A 23,793-nucleotide genomic window follows, 5' to 3' on the forward strand; every position below is an offset into this window, starting at 1 on the left:
TTAAATTATGTCAACTTGTTGATCTTTAGGGTGATGTCATGATAAGCCAAGATGTATCTGTCGTGATACATAATCTCCAATTATGCTACCAGGCGTTTCTCTTCATATGATTCAAAAGTTGGGTCACGAACATCAGGTTTGGTTTCTATTTATTTATTTATTTATTAACAAAATATCCTTCCATTAGTTTTAAAAAAGGCACATCATCTACAATGTTATGTTTTCCATAGAGATTGTGCAACTATTGAAGCCGCTCTATCCCACAAAACTCGATCTGAAAGATCATTGAATGTTTTTTCGGTTTTTTCCAACCTGGCCACATTTAGCATACATGTCCACCAAAGCATTCCTAAGCTCAATATTGTCTTCCAACAGTCTCATGATTTCATTGTGAATTTCTATGCCCTTATCAGCTACCACTACATTGCACAGTCATTTAGCAAACTTACAAGGGTGTTTGCATCCGGAAGTAGTCCAATTACTGCAGTAGCATCTTCAAAAATGCCACATTTAGCATATGCATCAACCAGAATAGCCACAAGACACGGATCTGAATCAAACTCCCTTTCAATGATCTCATTATGGATTTCTTGCCCTCTTCTCATAGCTTTTAGGCTTATGCATGCCTTCAAAGTAAAAATATAGGTCACAAAATTTCGCATAGTCCTTTTCAACTACTCTTAGACTGCTATAGGCATATGTTTGTCCCTGAGCATAAGAAATAATAGTTATACATTGACACATGCCTCATGTTGGTGGAGGAAATACCCAGAATGGTGGCCGATACCTCCAACGTATACCACCATTAACCATGCAGAATACCTTCATCCTTTCCCATCTCTTCTTAAAAACCTCTTGCTTTCGAAAGACTACATCTGGATCACCTTTGATAGCATCATATTCTCCTTTTAGTGTATGCACTAAGGTCATCCAAATCTCCTTAACTGCATCCACAGCATTCCATTGAATTTGCTGAAATATCCTTCAACATCTACTAGTCCACAAAACCCATATAATTATTGAACTAATCGTCTCCCAAACCACACCATTTTGGATTGAATTAATAGGCATGTATGGCGACACTTCCTCAACATATCGACCTCTTGTATATAATGCAAAGTTAACATTTTCTTTTTCATAATCTTGTACCTCACCCTTAATATTAGCCCACATAACTACCCCCCATTTATATATTTTAGAGTCATAAACCTCATGCAAGAGACGTAAAAATCTTTTCCAAACCAATTTGGCAGCCATACATGACCAAAATAGGTGATGAAGAGACTCCACTTCTAAACCACAAAAATCGCACATCTTATCCACTTCTTTACAATACATCCAAGCCCTAACAGGAACCGCATAATTAACAATCAACCATCTAAATAGAATAATCTTCTTTGGAATTTGCATAGCCCATAGCCATTCCATATATAATAGGGTTTGGTTTCTATTCCATATATAATACACTCGATAGTTTTTTATTAGTGCTCCATAGGGGGTAATTTGTGTTCAAAAGTTTGTATATGTTTGCTTCTTTTTTTCTGAAGTAAAGGGTTGCAACGAATGTTGAGAATGATGTCCGGGCCATGGTTGTGAATGGTTGTCCTAATCACGCCAGACAAGGATGGTGCAGGACTTTTAATGGTGATTGTTTATTCTGGTTAACCTCGATGATTAGGTTCAGCTTGCCCTTTCCTCACTGGGTTGTCCCTCACTCCTTAATTTGATACAATGTAGGTGTATAGGAATAGAATATATAACAGTTTTTTATAAACTTAGGGTGTTGTTTCCATTTAATTTTAACGAAATGTATAATGATGCAACAAGTAGTTGCCAACGGTGTCTTTTTTATGGGACAGAGTGTCTCTTTAAGTGTCTCTTCTATGAGGGGGCATATCCTTTAATATTTATAATTGTTTATTTCAACAAACCCAAATTATTTAATTTGCTTCCAATTCTCCTCCTCATTATCAAAATAACGAGCATTACTCCACGCCCTAAACGTTGGACCTTGAACATTGGCTTAAACCTAGACTAAGATTGTAAAATATTATTATTAGAGCTAATTTGATGTGAAGCTAAAACCCCAAATCAATTACGTTTTTCTAAATAACTTACGAAGTTATAGAAAATATTTGTCTAGTATCGTTGGCTTGATCTCACACTTAATAGCATCCCACCTGGTTTGGGTACTTTTGTACATGAGATTATTTGGGTTAGTCTATTCAACCTCCAAACATCAAATATCAAAATCCTCTCTGCTAATCTCGTATTTTAAGTCTCTCTTTCTCTCTCTCTTAAAAATGATTATCTACAAAGAGAGTTTGTTTATTATATGTTCTTTAATCGATATTAATATATACCTACTTCTTATGCCATAAATTTCTTTTATCTTTTCCATCTTTTCACTCTAGTGATAATTGCTTGGACCACCAACACTTTTAGTGTGTAGGTGATCATGAATCATGATATTATGAGCTCAAACTATATAGTTATATGCCAGAGAACCAAAAGCTTTTCCTAGTATAAAGGATTTGTTCCACATCTAAGGATTAAATAGACTCAATATCAAGAAGTACATAATTACTCACCTTTACAACCCCCTAACCAATACAAACTATTAAAATGAGATCTTGTTAAATACCCACCAGACATTTAATGTTCAATACTCGTCTAGGGGTGCAATACTCAAGACTCATAATAAAAGTAAAGTAAGCTAGACTAGAGGGGGGAGGGGGGGTCCACCAATCATGGACATTGAAGTATGTAGAGGTCATACATACTAAGTCAATAAATGAGAATATAAATAAATGGGAACATATGTGAATATGTGAAAGATAATGTTTATGCATGTTAGTTGAGGATAAGTTCTCCATGTATCCGATCAATGTGTTACAAGCTTTAATGGGGGTTTTTTTGTGAGACATTGTTTTAAATGTGGTGTTTTAGGCCATTTGATGGCAAAGTGTCCACTAAATGAGACAATTTAGAGTCTCAACTACTTGAAATGGTATTAATGAAGGATCATCCTTTGGAAAACCTAAAACAAATAAAAGAGTGGACAATAATGGGCAATCGAGAGACCATGATGAATCAAGGATAAAGGGAAAATGATCATGGAGGATTCAAACCCATGGAGTGTATATTCATAGTGAACCTATAAAAATAGTCAAGGTGGGATGAATAAAATGGGTGAGGATAAGAAGATGAAGGGGCAATATAGTAGCTCATGGAATAATGGGACACCTAGCCATTTTAACAACTCCCCAATATATGTTAACATTTGGCCACAAGAGTAGGGTGAATACTCCTTGAGATAAACGTAATCAAATACAATGGTCAAGTGATTCTCGATCTACCTCAACAGGACAGCATAATCAAATGTTTGGTTGGAATGTATATTACATTATGTATCTCAAAGATCATAGGTTATTATGGCAGTATGTGACCCATGTCCTTAGGCATGGGTGACCAAGGATCCTCATGTGGGATTTTAATGTATATTGCTGAGGTAGAGCAATTCTTCGATAGATACCCTTGAACTACAAGCACAAGAGCAGTTTGAGGTGGAAGTTTTGAAAGGTGATATATATATATATATATATATATATATGGATTCAATAGATGATTCAATCCATGCACTATTATAGGTCTACATGGAGTAGATTGGAACAAAAGTATATAATGCACAGTTCTAATTTCTTACCAAAGGTATTGGATATTACATATTATCATGGACAAGTTTTGTTCGATCATTTTCTACTTGTATTGATTTTTCTCAATAGTTTGTGGCTCAATTTCCTCATGTTTTATGAAAACCCCCTATGAGATCTAAGTTCTAACTCATCTTTAATCCTCGATCATACATGGGACAATTGTTGGTTAAACTTATGGAATATGTTCCCAAGTTGAAGGATGTGTAACTGAATGATATATTGTGTTTGTCAACACAAATGTATGACATTAAGCGCTCGACATCATGGGCTGAAACATACATCAACTATAGACAGATATCAGTTGCCATTGTAATTTGTTGAATGATTGGCTAAGTGATGAGGTGCTTGGGGATATGCAGAGCATTTTGATGAGCTCATTGCAAGAATTTCAATGCGCAATTAGCAACAACCTTAGGTGTATAGGATGAAGCATGATCAGTTAGAGGATAATAATTGTTAGTCGCATAAATGTTTTCATACCTTATGTAAATCACATGCTAAATCCATGGTAAAAAGGATAGAAGTGAATGGACAAATGCAGTAGGATCCACAATTCATTGTGACAAGGTGTTAAGAATATTTCACACATATTCATACAATCATTTATATATACACACATTCATATATTTGGAGTCTGGACACATTCGACAATACACGTACTATAGACAACCATTTACTCATACACAAATACATACATTCACAAAATCATTCAATCATACCGTCTCATTCATTCTTACACACACACCTCAACATTCACAAAATCATTTATTCATACCACCATCAATTCATGCACACATATTCATTAAATTGTATATTCATACACATTCACATAGAGTCACAAAGTCAAATCATATGCATACGTTCATTCAATATACATATAGTCATTCATACAAACGCATTCATTCATTCATACTTACATTCATACAATTAGCCATTCACACACATACATATATATACATTCATTTATACAACCCTTTGACACACACATTCATTTTTACATTGCAACATACATAAGTTCATTCATAGACACATTCCCCTTCATACAACCATCATTCACAGACAAACATACACTTGCATATAAGCACTCATACATACATTCATAAAGTAATTGCATACATACACATACACACATTCATTCATGAACTCATTCATATATATAAAGTTCATTACCAATCGGCAACAGTTCAATTTGAATCGAACCGAATCGCAAAATCATGGGTTAATGGTTTAAATGGTTTGTTTCGGTTCAAGTTCTAGTTTTTGTAAACGGTCCGGTTCATGTTTGGGTCTTTATCAGCTTAACGGTCTAGGGTAGACACTTTATTATTTTCTTGATTATTTTTTTGAACAATTGGATTCTAACATCATATTTTTGGCATCACTCCCAAGGGTGCATCTAAAGATTTTCAACACTAAATGAGTATCCCAATCAAAATCCAACACATTCCTTAGAGTGATCTACATTTTACTCTACCATACTTTAGATTTAGGTAGTTGTAGTATCACAAAGGTGTTTCCACATCAAGAGGTTGCATATTTGTATCTTTAAATTTGTATGATCCATCATGTCATACATTTTTGCCTTTTAATATCTGTGCATATTCCTTTTCACTTCTACAATCAATGCATTACTTCCTCTCCAAAAACGTTGCATGTACTACCCTCCCTAATACAAATATATTTTATTAATATATTCTTTTGGCAGTATTTACAACAACAGGAACTCCAAATCTAGGTTATAGTAACAAAATAGAACCCCCTAATCTACACATAATGGAATTTTCAAAACATTAAAACCTTTGGTATAGCACCAATTTTACTTGGAAAGTTGCAATTTTTGAACACAGAACCTTTAGCGAAGTTGTTGCCCATCAAGGAGGTATTGTACAAGCTCTTGTGTGTTCCAATCCAATCTCTAGATGCTAAAATATCCTCTAAAATTTAATTCTCACACACACACACACACACACACTCTCTCTCTCTCTCAATGTTGGACCTAATAGAAGATATTTGGTACATCTTACTACCCCCATGAGCATGGGCTCTTGAAGAGCCTTAACACCTTCAAAAATGCTCACAAAAGTTATGTGGTGAGGTAGACTGGCATTATCACCCAAGTATGAAGACATGCAAGGTATGCAATGAAAACCTTGTGGATGATACATATCACTTACTTATCACATGCTCAACATATAATGTAATTCGTGAGAAGTATAATGACTTGTTAGATGAGCATGATAATTTAAATGTCATACTCAAATCTCCTCCACGAGGGGTGAGCACATATGTTTGTGAATTAGTTTACACGGACTTTTTACCACATAGAAGTACCTCCCCTCTTCAGAAGGATTCACACCCAAGGTGATTTGTTTATTTGGTTCCATTGGCCAACATTGGGCCCCTCTCGTAGACGATAAAAAAAATCTATTGTATTCACTCTCGTGGACTCTCACCATGTATATGTATGTGTAACCTTTGATAGATGTGTTAAAAAGCTAGTAAGAAATTGCCAAATCTATATATAAACAAGAAAAGAATAGGGAGTTTTGTTCATATATTTAAGGATATTGTTTGCTCAATTTATATGGCGATGTAAATTGTAATATCGAAACATGAGAAAATAAGGGTACCGGCAAGAGCCTAGTTGAAAGCTTTTTGAAGGATGGAATAACAAATATGGGTTTATGAGAATAAAAGCTTAGCTTGTTCACCAGAGGTGCTATTGAATGTTAAAAGGGTTTGAGGTTGTGCACAATTATTGACTCAAAATGCTACAGTTCATATCACTTATTTTGATTTCCCCAAGTCAGAGTTTGTGTGAGGATGTGAAATATTTTTAATCAATTCTAGAATTCATTGATAATTGATATCCATTGTTTTTTATTTAAAAGTATATATTGAGCATTCAACAACAAACTCACATGAAGAAACACCAAGCTACTAAGGCAAGGATTGGTTTCATGCTCTAGGTAATACAGTTGTAGTCACATGCTGAAGCAGACAATCTTGGTGCATGGTGTAATTTGTGTTACACCAACGTACGAGCGACAGGGAGCAACATCAAGATGTGATTAGTGATTGATCACAAGGATAGCTTGTGTATTCGCAAATACAAGCAATACGTGTCGGATACATTAGCCCCTTCGTATGTATGTATGTATGTATGTATGTACGTATCTAGGTATGTACATATGTATGTAACGTAATCTGGGTTACAATCGAAGTAGTATCGACATGGAGGAGAGTATCCAAGTGATCTGACTACGAGGATAGATTGAGTACAGGAAGACGAGCAAATGTGATTGGTATGTGCATGTGTAGAAGAGCATATCACTTATATTGTACCCCCAAAGAAACCCTAAACCCACCCCCCAAGGTTGATAATGAGGCCTCTCTCTCTCTCTCTCTCTCTCTCTCTCTCTCTCTCTCTTTGTATGTACTTCTCAACCATAATCATATGGCCAGGCAAAACTCATGTGTGCTCAGGACAATATCCTCTCTCTATAAATCCATATCTTCTCTCTAGAAAATATATTCTTCCCTCCCTATAAATTCAAATTCTCTCTTTTTCACAAACTCACCACTCTCTCTCTCTCTCTCTCTCTCTCTCCTTCCCTAATCACTCCTTACTCACCTGTGATTATTTAACTTTCCCCTAATTATCTCCCCAACTCTCTCTAATCATCCCCTGATTACTTGGCTAATCACTCTTCACGGGTAGCTTCCCGCTCCCTAAACACTCCTTAATCACATGGATTAAATCTCCCTACATGTCCATACATTCTCCCTAATCACGCCTTAATTACTCCCCCCCTCTCTTACATAACTAGCAGTGTATACTTTATAGCTACCCTATGATCTATGCTCGGAATAGTACTCTGATTTTCTCGCTCTATTTAATATGTATTCAGCTCATTTCGCGGATTAAATAAATCTCTGTAAATCAGAGCATGTATGCGTTGCTCGCTCCTTAATTACTCGGATTAACGAGCTTGATTAGCACCCTCCTATGCTCATGAGCTCTGTCTCAATCATCAACAGATCATCCGAAACTAGTAGAAGAAAACTCCTACTCCCTTTAATGATGCTCCTAATCCTAATCAGCATTTGCTTGATTAATTGCTCATGCGGCAGCAGACCAAATAAAGGGACGACTTCAGGTTTGATTCTCCGATCACGTTTGAAGATTAATCTTTAACCTTCCTGGTTAGGGAAGATTGACGGAAGTAATTAACGCTTAATTACTGTGGTTAATGGCAGGGAGCAGCAGGCCGGAGGGGTGCGACCAGGGCGAGAATCTGCTCAAGGTATTAATTAATGAAGGGATTAATTAGTTCCTTTTTTTTCTGGTTTTCCTTGGAAATGCTTGATTTAAATGCAGAACCAGATAGGCCACTAAGAGCCTGCCACTTGTCGTGTTCTCATTGGCTGGGCATCAGCATCGGTTTCACACTGGCGTGTGCTTTTGTCCGGCCGGACTCACACGAATCATGCTAAGCTTTCGTGTCCGTCTCCGTGTCCAATTCACAAGTGTCGTGTCATTGCTTCCGTTCTTTCGCCCACGCTTCTCGTTGTCCCTCGGCCTAGTTTTTCTTCTCGTGGGTCTTTTTTTTTGTTCCGATCCTCGTGTTTCGTTTGTTCGCCACACTTATGATTTGATGCCATTAATTTGATCAATCAAGCCACTCTTCATGTTTTCGATCGCTCCGACAATCACATGTCTTTCCGTTCCGTACACACTTGACATGACAATCATTTTCGTTGGCTCCACTATTTTCCATTTTCAAATTGTCATACTTCCTCGTTCACACTTGTCGCCACACGTCTTCATTCACTCCACTGAATTTCTTATTTTGTCCACTATACTTCATTCCCTCCACCTGAATTTCCTATTTCGTCCACTATGCTTTATTCCCACACTTCTATCTATCATCTTTCATTCCCTAACTTGTGACATCTCCAATGTCTAACTTTGGTATGTTTTCACCAGCCAACAAATATCAACTTTTGTTCACTAACTTGTTGACGATCCCCTGTTTCCGTTTGCCACACGTCTTGTGTTCTTTAATTTTAACTCACGTGTGACTAAGTATTGTTTATTAGGAGAGAAAACAACAATATATCTATAACACTCTTCGACTTACATTAGACATGTTGCCATAAAAATAAGGCCACTGACACAGGAATGTGCAAAGGATTATGAGGTTGGACAGAAAAGAACTATGAAGTAAGTGGGAGACAAGATTGAACCATTCTAGAATCGAAACAACACATTTGCCAAGTCATTTGACTCTCTAGGAATCTGGGCATCTATTCATATGTCTGTTTGAATACATAATATATAGGAAGACAATATGAAATGGGCCCAACTCTTTAAGAGGTGTATATTTGCCGACCATACCCCATGTTGCCATTCCCATCCCTTAAATAAACAAAATACTCTATTGGCTAAAGTTTCCACTAAAGTGCCCACTTTTAGTATGCTTAAAGAAAGTTTTCTTTTGTAGACTCCATTAGCCTAATTGTCATCCAATGTTGGCATCAACATTTAATACTCAATGTTATGTTAATGGTCAACGTCATGGTCTTTGCTTTTGCAGGAAAATTTGCATGTATATGTCGACTACTCAAAGGACGGATACCACAAGCCACCTGCATCCACAAATCCCCATCCAGGGCCCATCAACAATGTGAAAAAACCCTCTCCTTCCTTAAAACCTTAATACATCGAAACATCTTGATCATCAAGACTTCTATCTCATCATGTTATTCATGCATGGGTTTATGTTGGGATTTGCTTTGTTTTTTCCTTATAACATAAACAATTGTCCAAATTATCCCTATAGTGTTTCTTAACCAAATATGTGGCTTCCAAAAATCCTAATTTCTGATCTCAAAATATCACATCGTGAGTCATTTTACTAGCTCAAATATGTGTACCTTGGCCTCACTCCAACGAATAAACCATTTGAATCAAATCCACCATTCAAACCATCATCATTGTCAGTATCTCATGATATTCATGCATGAGTTGTTGTTGGAGTTTGCTCTCATTTTCCCTTGTAAACTAAGCAATGCCCCAAACGTCCTTATTGACTTGCTCAAGCAAACAAAGAATTTCAGGTAATTATCTCAAAATATCATATCATGATTCTCTTTTTATTGGCTCGAACACCTATACCTAGGCCTCACCTTCAACGCTTGTGTACACTTTAAGACACATTTGTCTTTGTCGCTCGCAAGTACAATCCTTGTAGCTTGGGATATGTTAGCACTTGTTCCCTTGAATGCCTAAGCTTGTACATCACCTTTTCTCAATGTCTTGATTCACACTTCTCTATTTCTCTTTCTATTTGAGATTGTCATTTCTCTCACATGGGCCTTTGTTTGTATCCCCGAGGAAGTTTTAACTATATTCATACTTTATGTGAAGATGATATGATTACAAAAAGGCTACAATGACACTTTCTTACATAATGAAGAGTTTGCTTCCACTATGTACAATTAGTACTTACTTCCACGCTTTTGTCCATTCATTTGTTTAGTTAAATGGATAAGTTTGTTCATCAAACTCATTAATTACTTCAATTTGCACCCTTGCATGTTTAGTTAAATGGATAAGTTTTAATTCATTTGTGATGGATATTAACTCTCTTCTGTACTATAGGGATGAATAGTTTGTACAACATGTAAAACATGGTAGTGGAACATTGAGCATCTTCATTAGCTCTATTTATGTTTCTCTTCATATCTCATTCCTCAAGTAATCTTGTGGCAAGTAGTAGGACTATTTCTCATGTGAAGTTTGAACCACCCTTGAAACGTTTATTACTATTTGTACAATTGTAGGTGTGCAAACTTACAAAATGGTTTGCAAATTTATGATTGGCAACGTACGCTTGTATTGGAAGTATATTTGTAAATTTTAGTGGGAAAGGAAATTTGGAAATTTCCTAAAACTCAACTAGAATTTCCCTATTCATTGATGCGGTCATCCTACAAATTTTGACATATATGAGAGAATTATAAAAAAACAATACCAAGAGTAACGTTTAATGTTGGGAAAATCTTTGTAAAATTGATTTGACTACGTAACAATCCATTTTCCCTTTGTACACTCTGTCGTGGACATCTAATTTATGATAGAGCAGTAAAGTCATGATTGGAAAGGAGGGGAAACCAAGGAGAGGGAGGTCTATAACTATGATGATAACTTCTTGATTGATGATTTGATAGTTTCCTTCATGTTACAGTTGGATACTTTTATGGTTTTTTCCTAGGTCAATTCTAATGAACCGATAAGGTTCATTCTTACATATACACCTAGGATTCATTCTTACATATACACCTAGGATTCATCTATATCATTGTGCTCACTTAACTTTAGCCTGTGACGATTAAATTATGATTGTAGTTGGGCTTAGCATTCACATCCATGGACCTTGATTCATGTTGTCAAGCACAAGGTCTCCTAAATTACCAACATCAATGCCTTATAATGTAGACTTTAATTAGCAAAGTCCATATTTATTGGCATAAAGAAGCCATAATCATCATTCCCCTAACGTCAAAGCAAAATCAAAACAATTCACTCTAATCTTGACTATTTGATTATTTTACTAGGTTAACATGTCTCCAAAGGATCAACCCATGATATTTACGAAAATCCTAGGGAAAGTTTTGACTAACTATTACTCTTTAGTATTTCGTTGATTTGAGCAACTTTATGCAATTTGTAATAAAAAAAGTGTTTCACTATATGGAAGTTTTGATTTTGGAAATTTTGACAATAGATGGGCATTGATTAGGTGTACACATCCAATATGCATCAACAAGGTAAAATGTACCACATAACATCAAATTTGCAAGTTATAAGACCTTGATAGTATGGAAACTTTTGCTCTACTATGTAGAGTTTAGCTTATTCTTGATGAAAACTACTCGTACTTGCTTATTTTGTTGTATAAACTATATGAATCTTTCAAAAAGACTTATCTTGTTGGTCGTGAAGGTAATGTTTATGACGGTTAATAAATAATACTTCATTGAACGGTATACTCATGAATTTTGGTCCAAACTTCTCGACAACATAAAGCTACATATATATGTATTCATATTGTTTGACACAAATTATGGATGCAAAATATGTAGTCAAATTTTCTCATGAGTTTAGGCCCAAACTTCTCGATAAAATAAAGTTTTACACATGTGCATTCATATTGTTTGACATGAATTATGGATGCATCATTCATTGTCAATTTCTCTCGTTAATTTGGGTCCAAACTTCTCGGAAACATGGAAGTTACACAATGCGTTCATATTGTTTCACATTTTTGGATAAATATTATGCCCTATGAAGCCTATTAAATTCCCGATCAAAACTCACCATAAAAATTTATTAAAGCATGCAATACACCATAAAAAATTAAATCTCTCTTCTATGGAGCATCCATTAAAGTAATGAATTGTGACGATATTTGAAATGCATGAAGGTAGTATACTACTATCATCAAATTATGCTAGATTTTGTAATAGGAGAAATGGTCATCGTTGCATGACCATATTGCGTGTTTCTTTTTTTGTTTGTTTGAAATATTCCAAGGAAATCCCCTATCAATTGAGAAATCTTAGAACTTCTTGTAATATGTTTCCAAACATATACCTTCATTGTACGTGACATCTGTCTTCATTCTAGGGAAGTATTGTTTTTTATCAAGATCTATCTTAAGGTTTTCATCCCATCCATACTCTTGATTGCATGTCACTGGAATGTCTTGCTCATCCATGGGTCCTACTTCGTTTACGATGTGCTTTCCCCTATCTTCGTGTAACTATTCCTCCAAAAAGAAGAGAAAAATGGCAACAAGATATTAAATGAAAATGTGGCATATTGATTTCATACTCTAAATATAAAGACAATTCATGACAAATACTAACCTCTTTGTTGGATACTCTAATATGTCTATTTTGTTCACCTGAAATGATCGGCAGATGTACTTCTTAAAGTAGTTATACATTTACATCAACATGTAGTCTTGTAGATCTTAGTCTATGAAGATATAATGTTTATTGCCATTCTAGCCCTTTCAGCAAATTAGATGCTATAATATATTATGTTTATCATCATCATAACCCTTTCTTTGGAAATAGAGACCATGTATAATAATAACACGTGAAGGATAAACATCAATCGAATTGAAATTCTATGAATTTACGTGCCATACATCAAACAACACAATTTTCTCTACACATGCCGATGATTAAAACCTCTAGTGCAATAATACCTGAAAGATTTGGACCATTTCCATGCTTTAGTTTAGGGCAACCATCGAAATCTACAAATCAAGCAACAAAGTTTGACAACCTCAAATTGGAATGCCCACTAATAAATATAGTGACTACATGCTTGCCAAGAGTAATAGGATGGTCATGGTTGCTTACCCAAATATGTTGGCTATGTTTTTGCTTTATACTAATCAAATACAATAGTCACAAAATGTATGCCCAACTAAAAGAGTTACTTTGCTCTAATTATTCACCTAAAGGATAAACATAGAGATTTTAGTGATGAGTAATGAGAATGTACTTCGCAAACGATGAAGTCCTTCATTAAACTCTTTAATTGTGATGTTACCCGGTCCAACATCGAAAAACCTAAAGAAGATAAAAGAATGAGGGAAAAAGTAGGCATACAAACATATGCTTATACGTACATACATGCACACATACCTAAACCTAGACCTAGACATCTAACTAGAATCATGCACACATTAGCAAGCATGACAATGTTAGACACATGCATATACAAATAAACACACACACAAATATACGAACACATCAACATACCTAGAGACATTAACACTCATACATAATAGCCCATAATCATATTCAACATCAACCACTATATATCATTTCCGCACATATAATTATTCACATGAAACCCAAAAACATTTGACACTAGAGGGCAAAGAGAGATTAATTAAGCATGGTTAATCTTTTGAAGATTTGTTGTATCAATGGCACAATGATTGAGTTTAACTTTAGATGAGAGAAAGAAAGAAAGATATATTAACGTCTTCTAAGGCCAAATTTTGGCCCATGAGACAATTGTTGTACAATAAAATAGGGTGTCTACCCAATCATCAAAATACAAATATATATATATATATATATATATAGAGAGAGAGAGAGAGAGAGAGGGTATGATACCTTAAGAAGAGATCCATGTCGGCAATGGTAGGGGGTCGGCAAAGAACATCGGAGATGATGGACGGGAGCAAAGCCCTGCGGATTTGCGTTGAAGGGTTAGGATTGGGGTTTTTAGTGCAAGAGTTATCATTACAAGGATTGCTCCTTGCCACCCTTTGAAATGCACGTAGAAACTCCTCCAATCCAACATGGTGGAGACATTTCCCTTCCATGCAAGATGAGGAGGCCTCAGACTTCCTCTTCACCCTCGTCCCCATCATATGTTCATCACCCAACATGGTTAGCCCAAAGAACGTGGACATCTCTCTCTCTATCTCTCTCCACCTTTTGGCCTTGTATACCCTGCATAACCTCCTCTCGCATCATCCCAACGTCTTCTCATGATCAATTATGTCATCATCTATCCTCTCCTCGTGCCCCCAAGAAAAACACACCCCAATTGTAACCAAAAGAACACATACCCCTCAACTTCCTTGGTATTTACACAAACTACCCCTCTCTTGTTGGCCATTTTACTATATATCGTTCTGGAATACAAAAGAGGCATTGTGGGTAGCTTTGTGGCATTTAAATACCCCACTGCCTCGAGAGCACTCACTATACCCCCTAACTACTTGGGTATTTACTATGTAATACGTGGAAAAAAAGACATAGTAGTGTTATAGTAGTTTTTGACAAATTGTGCCTCACTTTTGTATTTACTACTATATATCATTTAAGAACACAAACAAGCTACTCTAGTGGCGATATTTCAACGTTGATATACCCCCTAACTTTATAGGTGCTCTTTGTATGATGCATAAAAGGAAATACTTAGGAACATTACATTAGTTTCTGACAAATTCGGAGATTGTGATAACTACCAAGGGATGCCTAGGGGTATTTTTACTGTTTTTCCATATAAAACAATCATCCTTGTGAAAGGATTATATAGATATATAGCATATAATATAATCTAATCTTTCTTGTAAATTAGTTTATTTGTACATGACTATGATATTGATAAGGCAACAATTTAGTCTTTCTTCTTGGATTACTTTATTTATATACATTTATTCTACAATATAATAAATATTTCCAAAAATTTATCCATCTCTTTTTTTTTTTTCAAAATGAAGCTACTTTCCCATTAGTTAGGAAGGATTATTACAAAAAGACTGTACACGGGGCTTATATACAAATCGAGAAATCTCCCTCCGAACAAGTACAAGAAAATGAGATTAGTTACTTAGCATAACGGGTTGACTACTCAATATAAGCAGATACCTATAGCTAAAAATGGTGCCCGTCAATTTTGGCTAAAAATTATCCATCTCTTACTATATTTACTATATAGATAGATATATGTACATAGATGTATGTATAGTATTTGTACTTACAATCAAACGCAACCACCTCGAACTTTTCACACTAGATCAAAGAATACTTCATTACTTTCAAAGCATTTTTCAGGTGGAAAGTAAATGTGCCTATTTTGCCCTAACACATTTGTCAATCCGATCCCATCCTCATAGTCACGTCTCTCACAATCACAATGTGTGATCTCAATTGAAGCATTCGTTAGTAAAATGCTTGATCATTGAGAGTCAATAAACTCGTAACATGTTGACAAAAAATGTTTCACATTTGGTCTCATTGGTTATACTTGGCCTCCGAAAACGATAATATCTATTAATATCTATTTATCCATTTATCATCGTTTTGATCAACAAAATTTTCTCCTCTTTCTTTTGCCATAATGTAAAGAAGTTAGGTAAACCTTGATTGCCTTTTCGCCGAAAAAGCAATAGAAAAAAGTTATGAATACAAGAAAGAAGAAACCGCAAGTTATGAATACAAGAAAAAAGTTATGCCCTAGATTATTCTTCATGAAGTAAGTTCTAAAGTTTGTTTAGCTTTTCATATTTACTTAGTTATATTTATTAACTAGCAGAACATGACTTGGCACATGTGTAACCAATGATTTAATGGTTTCCACTTCTCTGTTTCCATCGCATTAAGTACATAATGCCTATATACATGAAGTGTTGCATGTCACTACCTGAATCTTTGGTGCTTTGGGTAGCATGGTCTGTTATTCCTGGGCTGGACAAGCCACTAACACAAGGTGTCCTTCCGGAACACTTCACCAAAGGGGTGATGTGGTAAGGGATGGAAGGACCGTAAAACAGAGTCGTCCCTCTTCGATTGTTATTTGGATCGATTAGTTACGCGCGTAGAATAAACATTATTAAGCACAGAATGGAAATAACAGGATAGACAAGATATGAAAATAACAACACTTCTCTATTCATTATCCATCCCTGATTACATCATATCTAAATCCTTTTATAGGTATCCGGCTGTGTTACAAACCGGTGCCAACCGGCAATCGACTACGAACAGTCCGGATCTGGATCGGCATACCGATTCCGGGTCTGTCCGTTCAATCTTATAATTATAATAATTCATTCTTATTACAACTCCCTTTATCCCAAAACCGGCTCCCCTTTCATACTTTAGCCTAACCGACCAACACATGGCACGCCCGTGTGACAGTACCTTGTACGTCGAACCCACGGGTTATCCCCTTCACTCATTTTCCAAAATATCTATGGTCCAGGGGTTCCAACGGTTCAGTTGCTCCATCTCCTTTTGTTGATGCTGCTCTGATTGTTGTTGCTGATGTTGTTGCTCTCCGGCCTGATCCTCCTCTCCGGCTTCATACGCTCCTGGCTCTAGGGGTCTCGGCCCCTCCGGCTCTGTCTCCTTCGTCCTTGGTGTCACCTGTTGCTCCTGTTCTGCTTCTGCTGGCTCTTCTAGTCTAGCTACTTCCGATTGCTCCCCTTGGGCTTAGTCTAGCTGAGCTCCGCCGGTTCCGACTACATTCGGTGGTTGCTCCTGAGATTGCTCTCCGTCACTTATGTTGATTGCCGCTATCATTTGCGATGCCATCTGCCATCTACTCTCCCGCTCATACCGCTCAAATTGGAGTTGAGTGGCAAGCTGGACATCATCCAACTGTTCTACTAGTCGCCTCACAACCGCCAATTGTTCCCCTACTAGGGACAAGAAATCGTCTGACAACTCTTCCCGGATGGTTACAATGCTCTCCGCATCCATCTTGTAGAAGTCGTCACCGTCCTTTCTTCAGTTTTCCGCATCCGCTCGCAGCGTCTGTAATTCCGCAGCTTGTTGTGCCCATTTTCACCACCATTGCACCGAGCTTTCACCAAATATACTCTTTGTCCTTTCTTTCCATGCTAGCACAATGGCGCGGATCCGGTTGTGCCTGCTAGTAAGCCTCCTGCTTCCTCAGCCTCTCAGCCAGTCTTTTTGCTCATTCGACGACTAGGTCGTTCGTTGGCCTAGTCATCCATTCCCCCGTTGTTCACTGCTTTTTGCAAGAATCGTGGTCGCCAAAACTGTGTTAATCCTGGGCTAGACAAGCCACTAACACAGGGTGTCCTTCCGGAGCACTTCACCAAAGGGTGGTGCAGTAAGGGATGGAAGGACCGTAACACAGAGTCGTCCCTCTTCGATTGTTATCCGGATCGATTAGTTATGCGCATAGAATAAACATTATTAAGCACAGAACGGAAATAACATGATAGACCAAGATATGAAAATAACAACACTTCTCTACTCATTATCCGTCCCTAATTACATCATATCCGGATCCTTTTATTGGTATCTGGCTGTCTTACAAACCGATGCCAACCGGCAACCGGCTACGAACCAGTCCGGATCCCGATCGGCATACCGATTACGGGTCCGTCCGTTCGATCTTATAATTATAATAATTAATTCTTATTACAACTCTATTTATCCCAAAACCGGCTCCCCTTTCATTCTTTAGCATACCAATTCTGGGTCTGTCCGTTCGATCTTATAATTATAATAATTAATTCTTATTACAACTCCCTTTATCCCAAAACTGGCTCCCCTTTCATACTTTAGCCTAACCGGCCAACATGGTCTACATTTATTATAATCAAAATGAGGATAATACATTAAACGAAATCACCATAAGAAATAAAACCTTATTTTTAATTAGGAATTGTATCATATTTGCTATTGCCTCTCCTTAAGTTTTGTACAATAATCTTTGTAGGGATTTCTACAATGTTTATCGTTGTTATTCTCAACAACTTTATGAGTAAATATGTTACTATTGTGTAATGGAAAGGGGATAGTTGTCTATGGTGACTCCATAGATGTCATACATAAACATGGAAGCACTTAGTTACTCAATACAAATCTATTATACATCGACAAACTTGAATTGTTGGCCTTCTGTTAAGCTAAATACTTTGGAAAACATGTGTCTCATTTGACACTACATTTGGTCAAGTTTTGACCCATTCAACACCCGATCTTAGTGATTGATCATTCTACACGTGAAAGGCAAATGTGTATCTCTTAACCAAAGCATTAACCATCAAAACATGCTTATAATACAATTCAATGGTCACAAACTTTACGTCAAGCTTCCTTTGTTTAGGACATAGTTACAACATAAAAATTGACACATCAATTAAATCAATAGTCATTAATAACTTGAAAACAACAAAAGATGAAGAGGTTAAATTTTATAATACATGGCTTATTCCAAACTAAAATATCAAGCATGATAAACATTGTGTTGTTTTATTAGTTGACAAAAGAAGGTATGGAAAACAAATTTGCAAAATCAAGAGATGAAAGGACCCTTGAGTCCCATGGAGAACTCTCTATAATAAACAAGAGATGATATTCTCCACAAATTAGCATGGCTTGAGGCTGCACATCATACATAAAACCAACAATCTTCAAGCGGTCTACTAACATTGACTAACAATACGGATTCAAGAAAAGCTTATGATTGCAAAACCTTCTCATATGACAATGTGTGTTGTTGAGCACAAATGGGAGGGTTGCAATGTAAATGGTGGACATACTATGGTGGATTGTTTCCCATGAAAATCATTGGAAAGGTTGAAATAATATGTCAATTTAGGTGTTGAGTGTGGAGCCATTAACTTACCTAGTAGCCCATCCATCCATATTCTCTTTTCATCAATCCTTTGCATTATATATTGGCGATTAGAAGATGTGCAACCCACGGTATTTTATCTACATCTTATATAGCAAGTCTTTTTTTATTAGTCGTCATAATCTTCCAATGTGCAACCCGAGGTGCACATTTCCTACATCTTGTACCATTTGCTTTTTTGATTGGTCATGGTAACTCCAATGCAAGAATACAACTAGGTATACCCTTCCTTCAAGCAAGACACTCAATCCTAGAGCTCTCGGTGCACTAGCTTGTACCTTCATCAAGAGCGGACACTTTAAAATGTTTGCAAAAGTTGATGGAAAAAAGGGGAAATTTCAATTTTCAAATATATCTTATGTTTTCATACCCTTTGTAAAAGTTGCAAATATTAAGGTATGCCCTTTGTCAACAAAGGGAAAAGTAGTTATATCATCTCGGGCCTTTAATATTAACTTTTACACTTTCGCTCAAGTCTATAATTAATTTGATTGCTTTTCGCTTTGTTGACTAAGGGAATTCCTGGATATTTCGAAAAACACATAGATCGCTCAATACGAAGGGAATCTTTACAACATTTGTCTACCCATTTGAAACATTGGGTTTCTACATTGTTGAATGGAAGAAGGTATCATCATACCTACTCGTCTTGTTGTAACATTCTCATGGCTTGGCCCATGATATAAAATGGCAAGAAAAATCCAAGAAGTCGAAGTATGGAAACCTGTCATTGTGAAATGAAACTTGAGAACATCAATATACAAAATAATTTATTGGCAAAATCTTGAAAGAGTTTGACGCAACAATCATTACCCATACAAGCATTGAGCGATCAACATCTTCCGTTGAAGCCGCCACAATGATTCCATGGAGGAATAATAGTAAAGTCATCAACTATCATTTCATAGGCAAGCCTTCATTAGCACATAAGTTTTAAATACATCTAAGTTGTTAGGTAGGAGCTAGAATACCTCTAGGTTATCAAAAATTACCCAAATACCCTTCCATTGTTCATATAATTATAATTTACAAAAATAGCCTTGAGTTTTCAAAAACTACCAATTCACCTAGTGGTAGTAAGTATTGAACTTAAAGAGGGGTATTCAAGCAATTGTATACCATGGAGGGGAGATTTTGAAGTTTTTTAAAACTTAGAGTTGGAACTTGGTACTTTGGAAAACATGTAACTTAGGGAAATTTTGCTCTTTGCCTAAATTCAATACAAATGGTCATTTTCTAGACCTTTGTTCAAAGAAAAATGATGGAGACACTTACAATGAGAACCATGGCTTGCCAACAAATAGCAGTTGAGTTGACCGTCCTATAGTAGTAGTACTCGTCAGATAAGTTTGATTCAAGGAGTTCTCTTTCAACCACTGCAAGGGCTAGAATTCGAGGATTTCGAAATTGAATATAAGGATAAGCATCCACAATTCCCCAATCACCACCACCACCACTGGCAAACATTAAGATCATTTCACGAGATGTTATCATTTTTGTAGCCATCATCAATCACTTAATGCACTTAGATTCAAGGGTTTACATGTCTAACCTAACAAATCCTAACATCTACATATATATTAAATCCAAGAAGCGTACTTGAGATTGATGGAGATACTTTCTTGTTGATGTTGCAACATAGGAGCAATGTATCCATGTTTGTAAGGCTGAATAGGCATACAAAAGGAAATGTTGGCATTGTCATGATGAATTTCCACTTAAGATATGCAAATCACTTGAAATAACTAGTTTGGTTTTACTTATGAGCTTCTTATGCACATGAAATGATAAGATAAAGCGACACAAGAGTGTGAATATTTCCAAAGCATTATGTTTGGTAAACTCGTGATTCCAACTCAACACTAAGTTTCTCGGAGAAACAAACAAAATTGTGGACAACAAGATGTGTTAAAGCCAATTTGAGATCTTATTAGAGAGAGAGAGAGAGAGAGCTCCTATCCTAATTTGATTGTAGAACTCAGCCATAGATGACAAGTTCGATTCACAAAAACAACAAACAAACAAACAAGGAGAGAACATAAAAACAATTTGTAATGAAGAGTTTCTTATAATTAGTTAGTAATGAACACACCTGGTGACATATTTCACAAATTGTATCTCCTTTCTCGTTACACCATCGTTGGATGCACTTTCGATGAGCATACTGCATCATGCACACGGAAGGATTGGTGAATTAGTAGAACATTTTAACCTTAAAAATAGAAGAGCATTCCATTTGTTGCACCATACACTTTAAACAAGGTTTTAATTCTAAAATGTAAGTTACTACATGTTTTACCATAATTGGCTGAAACCCAAAGTCATTGGATATAAAAACTATGTGTTATGAAATTTATTATGTTATGTGCAAATCATATAGCATGTTTAGGATTCAGAAGATGGCCTTATCACCATCATCCCCATCACAATGTCATGGAAAACAATGGCAAGTTTGTGATTCCATCAGCATCACCATTATCACCATAGGTCCATATAATTATGATATGTATATCTATCTATCTCTGTATATATATATATATATGTATATATGTGTGTGTGTGTGTGTGTGTATATATATATATATATATATATATTGATGAAAGGAGGAGGAGCTTCAAGAGACTGATGATTAGCTCACCTTGAGAGTGCCAGAGCATGCACATGGAGCCTCCAAGTTTGAGATCTCTTCCTCTTCTTGGCAAATCCTACATTCGAATAATACCCCTTCATCGATTTCCAAGACGGAACAATCGGAAGACAAAGAATGTCGTTCAATTTTGGATCTAGGCTTACATTCTCTGAACCCATCTATTAAACACTCATGAACCTCCAAAGAGAGGTACTCAGGTTGCAAATCCATTAAACTGGTTGATATTTCCATCTGGGCTCTTCAAAGTTCAGATTCTTTGATTGCCTAATTGATTGATGAATGACTGATTGATTGATTAAATTTTTTATGAATGAATTATTGATGAAGAGGCAGGGTACCCTGTTTCTTGTTAGAGGAGAAGAAAAGTGACAACAAAGGGCATTGAAAGGCACCTCTCTTATATGGTGATAACAACTATATTAACTAAAATAATCATTAAATAAGGGGTGATACCACTACACTATAGCCATGGCATGGCCCTTGACCATTTTCAACCTTTTGTCCCAACCATACCATAACACTATGGTTTCCATATCATACATAATACTATGCTAATGGAATGGATAAGGACCATCTCATCTTTTGTGTGTGTGAGAGACATAGAGAGGGGGGGTTGTTTTACAATTTCTTCACAATTGTGGACTATGTGGGGTCTTCACATGTTCAATTCCCACTTGGCCACCCAAGCATTGATGACAATCTAATATTTTCAAACTCATTGAAAGTAGACATCTGGCACTTGAATGGAGCCTAATTGTTTGCCTCTTAGCCAGCTCCATTTTTGGTTAGGTTACATCATGGAATGAGACATGGTACTTTAAAAAAGTCTTTGGTTCAATGGAAACAACAAGCTAGACAATGTGGAAATTTTGGGCCCTCCTCTAGGAACGACTTTTTCCTCTCATGATGTTTACTTGGGGTACTACCCTTGGATCTATTGCTACAAAAACGAGAAATTGTGTATACCACACAGAAGGCGAATTCTTCCAATATTTACAATATAATTGAGTTTGACACTTGCTACAACAACGCAAAATTGTGTATCCACTTGTATACAATATACTTCTTCCATTATGTTGCCTATTGTCTACAATTACAATTTCTATTTTTCGGTTTTGGATGTTCCTTTAGCACTTTGGCATCCTACCAAGGGGCGTCAAAACATTTGTTGTCCATTTCTCATTTGGGCTCTTTCGGGGATATGGTCCATTAACAAACATTATATATACTTGCAACATCTCCCACATGTAATATGAGGTAGTACTGAAAACTTTGTGCATGTACACACATGTATCTGTTGCCAGTGATTCCTTCATGGGGAATGATCTACCAAGCATATTATGTGTCAAAACGTTCGAATGATGCCGCATTGTGTTCGTCTTTTACCATATCAAGTTCTTATAACATGAGCTTCAATTGCACCACTACATTCATTCTTATTTTATTTTTTCATGCAAGTCGTTCATTGGAATCTCATAGAAAAGTTGGTGCCCTCTAGAAGGAAAAAAGGAATTCCGAACATTATTCATCTAAGAGAATTGCTCAAAAGAATTTGAAGATAAATCTCAAAATCAAATTATAAAACTTCCATCAAACTTATTTGTATCCCAATAACCATGTGGTCCCCTCCACGTAATTTCCGTATCATATCTTGTGTGATTGTTGTCTTTTCGAAGACATATCAACAATTTTGTTTCCCAACTTCCCTTCTGTATCATCTATGATGCTAAATATTGAGAGCTTTAACATTTATGCATGAGGTAAGAACTTAGAAGGGTTATAATATGCTAGTGATGTATTGTGAGCAAGCACTTCACCAATAAAAAAACTAAAGTATTGACTTAGATGTGAGTGATTGCTTACTACTAACCCACCCAAAACACTTGAATAACTAGATAAAGAATGAGAATATAAATCATTTGCATGGATACGAATCCTCAAAATGTTAGATCCACCAATGGAAAATGGATAAGGTTGAAATTCTAAAGAGTTTGGCGGTTGTGTGGTGCAACTTTCCTATACATAAGTAATTACGCTCCAAAAAGTGAGCCAAATATAAATGAGTTGAGTCAAGCCTGCAGTGTGTGTGTGTGTGTGTGTGTGTGTGTGAGTGAGAGAGAGAGAGAACATGTATGTCCTATGGATAAGTTCAATAAAGTGTTCTCCCATCAATATAACTATTAACACTTTGTTACTAGGGCATA

The 23,793-nt window shown here is 36.2% G+C and overlaps 2 protein-coding genes and 1 long non-coding RNA gene across 5 annotated transcripts; 1 reads left to right on the forward strand and 2 right to left on the reverse strand.

Moving 5' to 3' along the window:
• Positions 1-7,950: 7,950 nt before the first annotated feature.
• LOC147855789 (uncharacterized) lies at positions 7,951-10,213 on the forward strand. The gene is made up of 2 exons (XR_015530823.1): positions 7,951-8,023; positions 9,317-10,213. It is a non-coding gene; the product is annotated as an uncharacterized LOC147855789 (long non-coding RNA).
• A 1,981-nt stretch (positions 10,214-12,194) lies between these two features.
• On the reverse strand, positions 12,195-14,240 carry LOC147855790 (uncharacterized). 2 transcript variants are annotated; one of them, XM_087330537.1, is made up of 5 exons: positions 13,926-14,240; positions 13,303-13,370; positions 13,001-13,051; positions 12,654-12,691; positions 12,195-12,547 (listed from the first exon to the last, which is right to left on the reverse strand). In XM_087330537.1, the coding sequence occupies exons 1-5, from the start codon at positions 14,225-14,227 to the stop codon at positions 12,344-12,346; spliced, it is 663 nt and encodes a 220-aa protein (XP_087186663.1). In that variant the 5' UTR covers positions 14,228-14,240; the 3' UTR covers positions 12,195-12,343. The 2 variants fall into 2 exon arrangements, with proteins under 2 accessions (XP_087186663.1, XP_087186664.1); XM_087330538.1 differs by lacking the exon at positions 13,001-13,051.
• Positions 14,241-18,535: 4,295 nt separating this feature from the next.
• Positions 18,536-21,965, reverse strand: LOC147855791 (uncharacterized). Of its 2 annotated transcripts, none has more exons than XM_087330790.1 (7): positions 21,578-21,965; positions 21,032-21,103; positions 20,539-20,606; positions 20,215-20,395; positions 19,759-19,833; positions 19,580-19,663; positions 18,536-19,217 (listed from the first exon to the last, which is right to left on the reverse strand). In XM_087330790.1, exons 1-6 carry the CDS (start codon positions 21,818-21,820, stop codon positions 19,580-19,582), a joined length of 723 nt encoding a protein of 240 aa, XP_087186916.1. In that variant the 5' UTR covers positions 21,821-21,965; the 3' UTR covers positions 18,536-19,217. The 2 variants fall into 2 exon arrangements, with proteins under 2 accessions (XP_087186916.1, XP_087186915.1); XM_087330789.1 differs by having other exon boundaries at positions 19,753-19,833; positions 21,578-21,962.
• Between the last annotated feature and the right edge of the window lie 1,828 nt (positions 21,966-23,793).

The sequence above is a fragment of the Azolla caroliniana genome, unplaced genomic scaffold, assembly GCF_043228905.1.
Source record: "Azolla caroliniana isolate FFs.n. ecotype wild unplaced genomic scaffold, voAzoCaro1.0.p SCAF_14, whole genome shotgun sequence".
NCBI classification, from domain to species: Eukaryota; Viridiplantae; Streptophyta; class Polypodiopsida; order Salviniales; family Salviniaceae; genus Azolla; species Azolla caroliniana.

Bases quoted from the DNA above. Each gene is read 5' to 3' on its own strand.
- LOC147855791 (XM_087330789.1), bottom strand. From the start codon at position 21,820: ATGGAAATATCAACCAGTTTAATGGATTTGCAACCTGAGTACCTCTCT. The intron at 20,607-21,031 runs GTGTGTTCATTA...ATGCCTATTCAG, and splicing joins TTTGTGAAATATGTCACCAG to CCTTACAAACATGGATACAT. The intron at 19,834-20,214 runs GTAAGTGTCTCC...ATGAAATGATAG, and splicing joins GGCAAGCCATGGTTCTCATT to TTGATGACTTTACTATTATT.
- LOC147855790 (XM_087330537.1), bottom strand. From the start codon at position 14,227: ATGTCCACGTTCTTTGGGCTAACCATGTTGGGTGATGAACATATGATG. The intron at 13,371-13,925 runs GTATCATACCCT...TATCTTCTTTAG, and splicing joins GACATGGATCTCTTCTTAAG to GTTTTTCGATGTTGGACCGG. The intron at 13,052-13,302 runs GTACATTCTCAT...CTTGATTTGTAG, and splicing joins AGGACTTCATCGTTTGCGAA to ATTTCGATGGTTGCCCTAAA.